This window comes from Phascolarctos cinereus, unplaced genomic scaffold (genome assembly GCF_003287225.1).
Source record: "Phascolarctos cinereus isolate Bilbo 61053 unplaced genomic scaffold, phaCin_HiC Scaffold_726;HRSCAF=1367, whole genome shotgun sequence".
Classification (NCBI taxonomy): Eukaryota; Metazoa; Chordata; class Mammalia; order Diprotodontia; family Phascolarctidae; genus Phascolarctos; species Phascolarctos cinereus.
The window spans coordinates 112,685,155-112,697,330 of NW_027556098.1; the positions used below are offsets into that span (position 1 = coordinate 112,685,155).

The 12,176-nt window shown below is 38.2% G+C and overlaps 1 protein-coding gene across 4 annotated transcripts in view; it reads left to right on the forward strand.

The window, feature by feature from the left end:
* The first annotated feature begins 577 nt into the window (after positions 1-577).
* Positions 578-12,176, forward strand: part of STXBP5L (syntaxin binding protein 5L) — a 402,790-nt gene continuing 391,191 nt past the window's right edge. For all 4 annotated transcript variants that reach the window (XM_020985897.2, XM_020985899.2, XM_078146723.1 and 1 more), the window contains exons 1-2: positions 578-740; positions 1,693-1,890. In XM_020985897.2, the coding sequence (XP_020841556.1) occupies positions 1,702-1,890 (189 nt within the window). In that variant the 5' untranslated portion in view covers positions 578-740; positions 1,693-1,701. The remainder of the gene's footprint in view (positions 741-1,692; positions 1,891-12,176) is intronic.

Below are 12,176 nucleotides of genomic sequence, written 5' to 3' on the forward strand. Positions count from 1 at the left end.
CTGTAGCACGACACTGCCTATGACGAGCTCCAGCACTAAGCATCTGTGCGGCATTGCTCCCTCACAGCTTAGCCCCGACGAGCGAGGACTCAATCAAGAGCTAACTAAGCGCTCCCACTCTCAAGCATTCTATTGATCCACGCTTCCGTCCCTCAACAGGTAGCACCAATTAAAAATCCTCAACGCCCTCTCCGGATAACCACCGGAGGGCTTGGCCGTCAATCAAACATTTAGCCCAATCGAAGTAGGCCGCCAAGCACTTTTCGGGGATATCTTCCCGCCCCATCTTTTCATTGGTTCTCATTTTCCGCCATTCCCCAAAGCGCCTAGGAGCCGGGCGACTTCGGTCCCCTTGGCCCAGCAGATTATCTGCTATTGGGCCGGAGGCCGATCCGCGGGCCCCTTCGCCTCCTCCGGGCAACTTCCCGCCTCCTCGTCGCAATGACGTCGGCGCCTCCTGGCGCGGGGCCGTGAGGGAGGGGCGGGGCCAGGGGCGGGGCTTACTTCACCTCCCACGGCGGGGAGGGCGGAGCTGTGGCTGCTGCTGTTTCTGTTAGTACCTCGGAGAGCGGCCGGCGCAGGGAAGGAGGGGAGGGAGGGACTGACAGAAGGACCAGACCCCGAAGCAGCCACCGGAGGGGGGTAGCCGGGACCTCACCGGACGCTCCCCGTCCCCTTACCCTCGGGGCGCCCCCTCCCTTCCCCCGAACCCCCAGGCTAGGCAGCGTCGTCCGAGGAAGGTGCTTGCCGGGCTTGATTGGGGGGTCGCTCCCGCTTCCCTTGTCTTCTCGCTCCCCCGCCCCGCGGGGCTCGCTGCACACCTGTCCGGGTGCGGGGGCGCGAGGCCCCACATCTCCCGGGAACGGGCGCGAGGCGGCGGCCCCCTGGGGACCCGCGAGGACCGGCGGCGGCGGCGGCGGCTGGGGAAGTGGGGGGGGGGCGCGCTGCGGCCGCCACCGAGGGCCTCGGGGGGCAGCCACTGCTGCTGGGGCAGCGAGCGCTCCGCACGGCCGGCCAGCGGCTGCGGGAGCAGAGGCGGGGGAGGCAGCGGCACGACCGGGGAGGGAAAGGGGGGTTAAGTGCTGCTGCTACTGGGGGGCTGCAGTTTGGGGGTTCTTTCTCTTGGAGGGGTGGGTAGGGAGAGATGGAAAGGTGATAGACGGGGCGGGGGCGTGGATACAATATACCCCTCTCCTCCGCCCCCCAAATAGATTTTTTTTTCTTGCAAATACAATAATCTGCCCGGGAGCCTTAAAAAAGCAACCCTGAGTCTTTTCTAGAGAGGCAGCAAGGACTCCCCTGCTCTGTTGGACTCTGATTTGATTGTATAATCCCGATGATATAATGCTAATGACGATGATGACACTGCCTTTTATTTTTACCTTGGCTCTTTTAAAAGCGTAGTTACAGCTCTGGGTAAAGCATTGGGGTGGTCAGATGTGAAAGGGTTTGCTACTGCAGCTCCGGGAGTTTTACTTTGCTTTTGTTTTTGAGGCCATTTTCGGGATTGAAATTGGACAAAATGAAGGCTTTGTATTTTTCAGCCAGTTATATCTCATGCTGACCAAAAAAAAAGGGGGGGGCACCGAATTGCTGCCTTGCTTAGGGAAAAGGAAGAGACTTTTTAGCCACATGTAATTAAGTGTGTTTTCACTTTATTCTCCCCTCCCCTTTCAAATTTTTGACAAGCAGTATCTAAAAATGAAGAAGTTTAATTTCCGCAAAGTTTTGGATGGTTTAACTGCCTCATCCCCTGGCAGTGGCAGCAGCAGTAGTGGTAACAGTGGCAGCGGGACTGGAGGTGGCTCTAACCAGCCTGGAGGGACTGCAGGGGTTCTCAGAGAAGAGATACAGGAAACCCTAACTTCGGACTACTTCCAAATTTGCAAGGTAAGGTTTTGCGGTTGGGTGCCACGTCTGTTTTCCTTTGTGTTCGGATTGTAAACAAACCAGAGTATTCATTAGGGATTAGGAGCCATTGAGATGCCAGCTTGAGGGAGTCTGGTGCAGAGCAGCACAGTGAATTAATGAGGATATTTGACGATATCAATATCAGCATCGACTAAAGTAACAGTGGTAGTTTGTGAGTAAGGAAAATCAGCAAACGGGAACAACATTTTAAAGATAACCTAGGAAAACATATTGGACAATTATTAAAAAAAAAAAGTAAAAGAGGGAGCCTGGAATAAAGGTAGTAAACTGAGGGGGAAAATAGTCCTACTAGTCTAGTAGTCGCATTTATGGAAGCTTGAGAACTTACTTGTTATTTTGATTTAATACTCTAAATAAGTGATTACATCTATTGAAACGCTGCTATTATTGATTTCATATTATCAGGATTGATACACTTAACTTAAAGGTTCTATTAGTCGTTTTAAAATTTTAATTTTTTTAAATGAATCATTTGCCTTCTAAAATAAGTGAGTATATGCCATCAGCTCAGTACTTATAAGTACTATACGATGCAAAATGTTATGGATTGATAGGGAGGCAGTTGAGATAACAATATTTTGTATCTGAACTCACAAAAAGGTTTAATAAGTAGCAGAAATGATTTAGGGGGGTGTAAAGAGGAATCGAAGCAACACATGTTTTTGCTATATTAAACATTATTTAAATTTTCCCAAACAAATTTATAATATACTTCGTAGCAATCTTTGAATAAGGATGATTCAGGAGCGATTAAAAAAAAACAACCTAATTTAGATGCACACAAACAAATGTCGTTTAAATGAAAAGTGATTTTATAAAGATATTTAACTCATAATAGAAAATGTTTTTAAAATAAACATGTATAATTTTAGTAATGAGATTCCATTTTGGTGGTATTTTTAGAAAAAATTACCAACTTTTAAATAGAAACTATTAAATGTTAGTACCACACAAGAGATTTTCAAAATTATTCATAGTAAATGAATATTATGAGTTTCAGGAACTGCCCTACTCTCCAGTTCCCAAAAGTAATATAACAATGGAATTAAATGTTTGGTTATTAAAACATCAAAATTTAACTTAAATTTATAATAGCAAGTACTTTCAAAATTAAGTAAAATTAAACACTTAGATTTAATTCTCTTTTTTCCCTATGGAATATGTATATTGTAATGCTCTTGTAGTTAACATGAAAGTATAGACAGGCTATCAGCACAGGGAAGGAGCTAATGGTGGTTGTTGCCAACGACACTGAGGAATTTTTTAGGGAGTTCTTGGAGGCCAGACTTGTATTTTTGAGCAATTGACTGATGCTCATGATTTCTGTTATCTGAAATACTAGTTCCTCGCAGAGGCTTCCAAAGTTTGAGTGGAAGAAGGAAGTAGGCTTAAGCTTCTTCAAGAATTTTAGGAACTTTTTTGTATAGGAAGGTTGGGTTATACTAAAATGCATTCAGGCTGTTGGCATTTAAAAGGTAGTAGAAAAGGCTTCAAATAAACACTCAGGGAAAGGTGGTGCATAAAGAAGGCAAGAGGGGGATGACAAAGTAATATGCCTGTCTGTTTGAACTTCTAACAAGTATGGAAAGTGGCCAAAAAGGAAGACTAAGACAATTCTTGTACATTAGTGATAGTTTAAAATAAAATGATGACTGAAAATACGTGACAGCAATTTATATAATTAGTATCTCAGTTTGCTGGAAGGAAGATAGCCAGTAGAGTGTAGTACTGTCACATTAAAAAAAATTCTAGTCAAAGTATTATAATGCAAGGAGATGTAAGCATCATATAAGGGTGATGTCAAAGTCTTACTGGACAAAGAAAGTACTACAGAACCTCTGGGTCAATACTTTCCCTACGTAAATGATAAAAATGTGGTGATAGGTGTATAATAGCCTGTATTGAAGTTGTTTTGAGCCAAGTCCTTTGGAACACTTACAGTGCCATGTAAATGTTAGATTATCTATTTTAATCCTCCCATTTTACAGATGAGAAAACTGAAGCCCAGAGAAGTTAAGTGACACAGTGATTTAGTAACAGAATAGGTAAGGACTAGAATCTAGATCATCTGCCTCAAACAAACAACTCCAATATGTCCAATTTATGTAAGAAGAAACTGAGGCTCAAAGAATTTAAGGGACCTACAGCTAGTATGTGTTAGAACTGGGATTTGAACCTAGGTCTCTCATCTCCAAGGCCAGGGCTTTTTCTACCATACCACTCTAAGGTCCCTTCTAGTGCTAATATTCTCTGATTTGATGAGATTAGAGAAGCTTTAAAATGAGGCCAGTTATTAATAAGGCAGACTTTACTTAGCCTAATTCTTTACTTATCTTGCCTTATGTTGGTAGAATACCAATTGAGAAGATAATAGGTTTTCTTCATAGAGCAAATGATCTATCCCTACCACAGATAACTTTAGGGAGCACAAGAAGGGAAAATATATTAGACCTATGCCCAAGGAGTGAAGAGGAACTAGTGCAGGAAGGGCTTTTGATGAAACAAGATACGTTCATGATCACAACACAATTAAATTTAGCGTTGTGATGGAGATGGCAAACCAAAGAATCCTCATGCAGCTGTTCACTTTTAATAGTAATACTTTACATCGGTATAGTGCTTTGTCATTTTCAAAGTGCTCTTACCTATATTATCTCATTAAATCCTCATAACAACCCTGTGAGGTAGGTAGGGAAGCGATTATTATTCCCACTTAAAAATGAGAAAACTGAAAGCTCAGATGGTGATTTGCCCAAGGTCATGTGCCTAGTGGCTGGGAAAGGAGTAAAATTCAAATGTTCAGTTCTCTGTCCACTATAATATACTATTTCCATAGAAATGGAGAATTAGAATATAGTATCAACATTACTTAGTAAAAATAGAAAGAATTTGAAGAGTATAAGACCTCTCGAAAGCCTGAAGGCTTACTTGAATGATATGTAAAGATTGTCAGATTTAGGACAAAGACAAGGAAGACCACAGAGTATGGCAGATTGGAAGCAAGCCACCAATTAATAAGACCAAAAGAATGTAAGTAATACTTGGGAAGGGACTACAAAAGTAATAACATGAAATTACTTTAATAACATGGAAAATAAAAAAGCTAGCTAGACTATCATTGGTACCACTTGCTGATTGTGGTATGTAAAAATTCAACGGGAAATTAAAAAGAGAAATTGCAGAAAGACTAACTTAGTTTCTTATTTTAGGCCTCAGATATTAGGAAGATTATTTCCAAATTATTTTTTGAAAAAAAAAGTTCAGAGATATCAGATCAATAGTGGTAAGCGTACAGGATGTTCTAGACATAATTGACAAACTGGACATAAATCACCAGAATCCAATGGCATCCTCCCAAAAGTTTTGAATAAACTGATGGGGTGAAATTGTAGAACTGTTAGCCAAAATGCATAAGCTGTTGTTACAAATAGTTATTATGCCAGGGGACTGGTGCAAAGCCAGCATGATTCCTATCTATAACAAAGGCTCCACAGAGATCCAGCAAACTACAACAGATTGACATGTCTGATCTCTGCACAAATAAGCTTATAGAGTCAAGGATAGATTCCATAAGGATAAAGACTTTATTTATTAGACTCCTTTGCAGAATTATGTTAGTAGATAAGGGGGAAGCAGTGATCATAACTTATTTACTCTTTCAAAACATTTTTGGCAATGTTCTATAGCAAAAGCTTTCTTCCCCTTTGAAGAAACTGAATTGCCACACAATGGGTGAGAATGTGGGTTTGTCATGGAAAGAGCACTGCCTTGTAGGCTGTTCCCTGTTGGCCCATGTGGGTCTGTGATCAAAAAGCCTGGCAAAATGTAAGACATTCTTAAGAAGGATTTTGGAAACAAAACAGAAATAATTATTCTCTCTCTATCAGGAGAGAAGCCCCCCATTACTGAAGGCTTTATTCTTCTAGGGAGCAATAAATTGCTCTTCAAACCTATGTGTAAGGTACCCATTTAGAGCCAGGGTTAAGAATTATCAGGGCTGTCCAAATTGAAATAATTTCTGGAACCAGAAGCCAAAGCCATATTGGACAGGATGTTTATTGGTTGTTAAATTTCTAGTCTCTTTGCCTAACTAACTGTTCTTATTGGTGGTGTTAGGTCAGAAGAACAGTATTGGTAGACCATGTTCTTAAATCAAGAAAGCCAGCCAGTCTTTAACAAGGCTTATAGAAAACCATGTTGTATTTGTAGCTGGAGAAGGGCATGCAGTTCTGATCAGTACACTTTATGAAAGATGTTTGTGATTGGGGTTGTCAAAAGAAGGGCAGTTAAAATGATCAAGGAAATAGAATTCTATATGAAAAAGCTTTAAAGCAGAGAATATGTCATTCTGGAATGGCTAGGGATGAGAGTGGAATTTAATTACACATAAAATCAATATCACTTAAAATAGTGGGTAGAAAATTTCATGAACTTTCTCATTTTAAGAGTAGTGTGGGCTAAAAAAATAAATAAGTTCAAAGTAGGGATTAAATGGAGGCAATGTTTAGAACCAGAAAACCAGGGCTTTACTCTAAACTGCTGCTTGTGTGGATTTGAATAAACCACTTACCTTTTTTTTTTGGTCTCAGTTTCCTTATCTGTAAAATAAGGGAGTTGGACTAGATGACCTGTAAGTTAATTCTCATCTCTAAATTCTATGATCATAAATAAATTCATAGATTATTATTCTATTCTGAGTTATTAAGGAAATCTAGGGAAGTTTTAGATTGTGACCTCCTTGTGAGTAGTGACTATGTTTAATCTCTCTTTGTATCTCCACTATGACACATAATAGGTGCTTAACAAGTATTTTTGACTGACTGATATTGTTAGACTTCTGTGGTTGCCAATGGATAGCAGTCACTCCACTGCAAAAGGCCATTGGGTGCCACTGTTAGGCAGATTTCTTGGCTGTATGTGTAATTGTTCTGTTACAACATAGAATTTCTTGGATTCTTAGATTCTTAATTTATATAATGTTATCTGTCATTTTTATTACCCTCAAAATGAGGCTGACTTAATCCTAATATAATCTTAATTCTGTCTGAATATAAACTATTTTCATTAGTGGTAAAGTCATTTTATTTCTTGATTCTGTGGTTTCATATCTAAAGACCTCTTGTGTCAGTTTGAAGATGTGGCTATCTGAAATTGTTGAACTGGGTCTGGAATTTTACTTCTGTATGGGCTAATTGCACTGCTTATAGTTTTGTAAAACCATCCAGATATTAGTATATTAGTAATAACTGAAGAACTCTATTTTTTAAAGGTCTCAAATAGCAGCATTGCTGTAAGCTTTAAAAAGAATACTTTGGATTTTTTCCAGAGAAAAAGAAAATGACACTGAAATGTCAAAATCAAGTAGCTATTTGCAAAAAGACTTTGGTAGCGGGAACCGTATCTTCTTGATTATTAATATTCAAGAAACAAAACTTAAAATGTGTGCAGCACACTGTTTCCATTATATTTTGAATAAAGTGCTGAATTTATATCTACACAGGTGGAGCTAATGTACATTTGTATTGCTTTCTGCTAAATCAGCTGGTACATTTTAGGAAACCAAAAATAGGAACCATCCTTAAAGAATTTACAGAAAACCAAAGAACACAAAATGCTCTTAAGTTTCAGTCAATTAACTCATTGGCATTTATTTGTAGATTTTTAGTGCAACTGAGTAATTTGTTGTGATCTGAAGAATAGAGCAGCCTTTTTACAAGTTTGTCTTTCAAAAGATATAATTATTGATTAACTTAAAACTATTTTTTCTCTTCAAGTCATAATTTAAGTGTAAACTATTCTCAGCCAACTCAGTAGAATCAAAGCAAAACATTTTTTTTGTTGCTCGTTCTTATCAGCAAAATTGCAGGTGACAAGACATTTACTTGTTAAGATTTTAGAGGAAAATGATTACTTGTTTTTATCATGTAGACATGCAAGTTTATATTTAAAAACAAGAATACTAGATTATCTAACAGATGTAAAATGATTTTGGACTATACAGAAATAGAGTTATAGATTTAGAGCTACTAGGGACCTCTGAGATCATCTAATTCAGCCCCCTCATTTTATAGATTAGGAATTTGAGCCCAGAGATGTTAAATGACTTGCCTATATTAAGTGAAAGTATTTAATGTCTTAGTTAATTGATTTTGTAATGCATTTAGGAAAGATAACTTTTAATTTGCTTCTGGTAAACTTTTTTTTTCTGTGCTGATAACGGATTATGTCATAGAAATCTGACAAGTGATGTGGAAGTCTAGTACCAAGACATGGAATCTTATCTAGTCTACTTGATCATTTCTGTTAATTTTAAAGTTGCTACAGTGTTCTTGTAAAATGAAAAGTTTTTGGAATAGTCAGGAATCATCTGGCTGTTTTAACCATAGAATAGAAAATGTAAATTTCTGATGGGGTTCAAAAAAGCTGTGGTATGTTTATTATATTGCGTAGAAGATAAAGACTAATCAACCTTTTATTTCTTTACTATAGAGAACTCCCAGATGAGGAAACTCCCTCTATCAATGCATGTTGATGTCTTCTGGTCTTATAGAGTTGCCTAGAGCATTGAGAGGTTAAGTGACATATTCCTGGTCATACAGCCAGTATGTGTCAAAGGCAAGATTTGAACCCAGGTTTCCTGGCTCTGTGACTTGTTCTCTATCCACTGTGCAGTACTGTCTCTCATACCATATAATTTTTTTTTCTTTTAAGTCTTATGACAGTTTGGAAAGAAATTCATGAGTTTCTGAGGAGTAGTTTGTTTTTATTGTGTTGTTACATTTAGGAAGATTTTAAATAGAAATAATGTATACTTTTTTAAAAAACATTTTTCCCCTTCATTCTCTTTATTATTTATCTGCCCTTTTTGTCTTTTGTAGACTTTTCTTCTTTGATTCATGCCCGTCTTTCTTTAGTTTGTTATCCTCATTAAAATAAAACTTATAAGGTACCTCTTTTGGGTTCCTTCATCTAAACAGTTTCCATGTTATTTTTCCCTTGCAGATCTTAACCCCTGATTCCTCACCCCCTTTTCCTTTTTTCTTTTTTTGCCTCATTTTAGAAATATTAATTCCTGTAAGTGATAGGATATTGCCCCATTGTAGGAGTTTTCCTTTGTCTTTGATAGAACAGTTCATTATTAACTATTGCTTTCCTCTTGGTCCTTTTCTTTCCATTTGCCATAACACCCCCCATTTCCTACCTCTCCTCACCCCTGTCCCTGCCCTTCCATTCTTGTGGTTGTTAGCTGCCTCCAGGAACTCTGATTATTCTTTTCCTGAGGTATCTTAAGTAGTCTCTCTAAGCACTAAATCATTCTATGTTATACCCATTGTAAAGTCTCCATCTATTTTTATAGAATATCTCTCTTTCTTCATGAGAGTGTTCTGCGGTGGGATACCCTATCACCACTGAAACAGGATTTCCCCTTTCCTGCTGTTTCAATCTTTTCCTTTATCTTCACACCCATTCTCTTGTAGACACACTTCTTCTGGAAAGATTACAGAACTTATTTTTCCTTTATTTCTAACCTTTTACTTGATTAAGGTATATTACATATTCCCTTCTATCTTTTTCCTTTACTCTTTCCTTTTATGGACTCTCTCATTATGTTGTTTACTCTCACAGAAACATTGATTCATCTGTAGTCAGGGTGGCATAAGGTTTAGTCCAAGCTGTTTCAGGTTTGTTTCTCTATCACCATTTCCATTTGCCTCCTGCAAATGGAAATGAAGGTAGAGAAGCTACTTAACAGTTTCTCTGCTGTTATTTTGTAGTCCTTGATTGCTGTATTTGTTTATATCATATTTCTGTTGTTTAGGGTGTTTGAAAGGCAAATCATTTGTTCTGATCTATTTTTTTCCCTGGGTGCTTCTTTTTATTGAACATCCATCTTTTGTTCATTAATGGTTTCAGCTTAGGTTTGTAGAGTATGTCACCTGGGTTGTATCTTGAGTTCCTTTGCCCTTCACAACAGGTTATTCCATTCCTTCCTGTGGTTTCTTGTGGGTGCAGAATAATCTTGTGTTATTTGAATGTCCTTTTCTTTATATTTGGAGGTCTTTTTCTTGGTTGCTTGCAGAATTTGTTATTTGTCATTGGAATTACTAAATTTCACCACCATGCGTCTTAGAGTTTGTAGAATAGGTTTGTGTATTTCTTTGTTTTCTTTCCTGAAGGCAGCTAGGTGGTGGCAAAGATAGTGGCACTGAGCCTGGAGTCAGAAAGACTTGAGTTCAAATTCAGCCTCAAACATTTATTAGCTGTGTGACCCTGGTAAAGTCACTTAACTGAATACCTCAGTTTCATCAACTCTTAAATGAGGATAAAAATAGCACCTACATTGAAGAGTTATTGTGAGGATCAAACGAGATAATATTTGTGAAGTACTTAGCATAGTGCCACGCACATAGTAAGCACTATATAAATGTTTATTCCCTTCCCTTCCCCTTAAAGGCAGTTTGTGGAGTCTTAATTGACACTTTATTTTTTGTATTCAGAATTTTCAGGCAGTTTTCTTGTATATTTTCTTGCATTATGGAATTCTTGTTTTTGATTTGTATTATTTGGGGAGACCTGCAATTCTTAAATTGTCTCTGTGCATCCTGTCTTTGAGATAAATATGGAGATAAATATTGCTCGTATGGAGATTATCTTTCCTTTTAGCATTATTGTTTTATGCTTCTCTTCTTCAAGATTATCCTTCATTTCTTTGTATTTCTGTTCCCAATAAGTTATTCTTTATTTTCTTTCTTTGGTGAGACTTGCCATTGTGGATTCAAAATTTTCTGTTAAGCCAATTATATCTGCTGTACAGACCATAAATTCTGCTTTCACTATTCCTGTCTCTCTTTTAAGCCATTCAGGAATCTCATGCTGTGGTTCCAATCTCTTAGGAATCCAGAGGGCCCTCTGCCTCATCAGGTACTGATACATTTTCCTTTGTGTTTTCCTTTGTGTAAATAAATCTATTTATTCATAGATTTCTGGACTCATTAGCTGATCCGGTAGCCATATTCCCTTCTGTTATTAGTATCTTTCCTGTTGGCTTATCTGCTTATGCCCAAGGTCTTAAAATGAATTTTCTTCCTCCTGAGATCTCTGGTAATTTTCATCTTTTTTTCCTCTGTATTTCCCAATTGCTCATTTTCTGATTTCTACTTTGATGGCAGTTTTCGTAGGGGCTGGACTTCAAAGTCATCTTGGCCTTCTTCCCTGCTGGGCATTTTACATTTCAACAGCCAGTCTTTTCCCCAGCTGACTTCTGGGGGGACAGACCTGGCTTCATCTGGATGCTAGGCTGTTTTCCTCAAGCTTAGTGTAGCCACACTAAGTGGCATCTTCTTCTTCTGTTCCTAAGTTCTCTGGTTAAGCACTGTGGCAGAGTGCCAGCCAGAGCAAGTTTTTGAGTTTTGGTTTTCTGAGGCACTAGGAAGAGTTGGGAGGGGATAGAGTTGAATTCTCATGCAAATCCATGGATTGACTATACAGTCTTGCTTTAGGAGAGTGTGAGAGGTATTTGAGGGGATTATGAGTGAGCTTGTCCTATTTTGGAAAGGTTTTAAAGGTCATAAGGATTGGATAAAATGTGTAGTCTTCTATCTTGTTGGCCATTTGCTGTTGTATACTTTTAAAGCTGCGAAGTGCCATATAAATGTTCTCTAGTATAAAATTATGCTACTTAATTTGTCTTAAGAGAATTTTTAGATAATGATCTCAACTAAATCTAGATGAAAGATTGCCTTTTATTTTGTAGGTTAGATATATTGCCTCATACATATCCATGAGTGTGTCTGTGGAGGTAGGGAATTACTTGTTTTCCTTTTCAAATCTTGCACTCGCAGCCTTATCTTCAACAAGGATCTGTGTACAGACATACAGTAAATGTTTATGAGTATTCCAGCAAATATTTATCACATGAATGAATCAAAATAACTTAAATTCTTTGTGGTGGTTTAAAAATTATATATTTTGACTAGAAGACTAATTTGGGCTGTAAAGTAAACTCATTTATTCTGATAAAAGCTACGTACAGAGATGTGATAGATTTAATGGGCTATGGAATAGAAAGAGTATTTTAGCATAATATTTTATTTTATTCCTTCTATTGTTCTACTTTGTTCAGAGAAGTTAAACTACAACCAGGTCTATGTGACTAAACATATTGCTTATAGGTAGGCTGCCAGCCAATTGATCAGATTGTTGAATATTATTTGGTCATTTGAATGTGCTCCAAAAGCAGACAA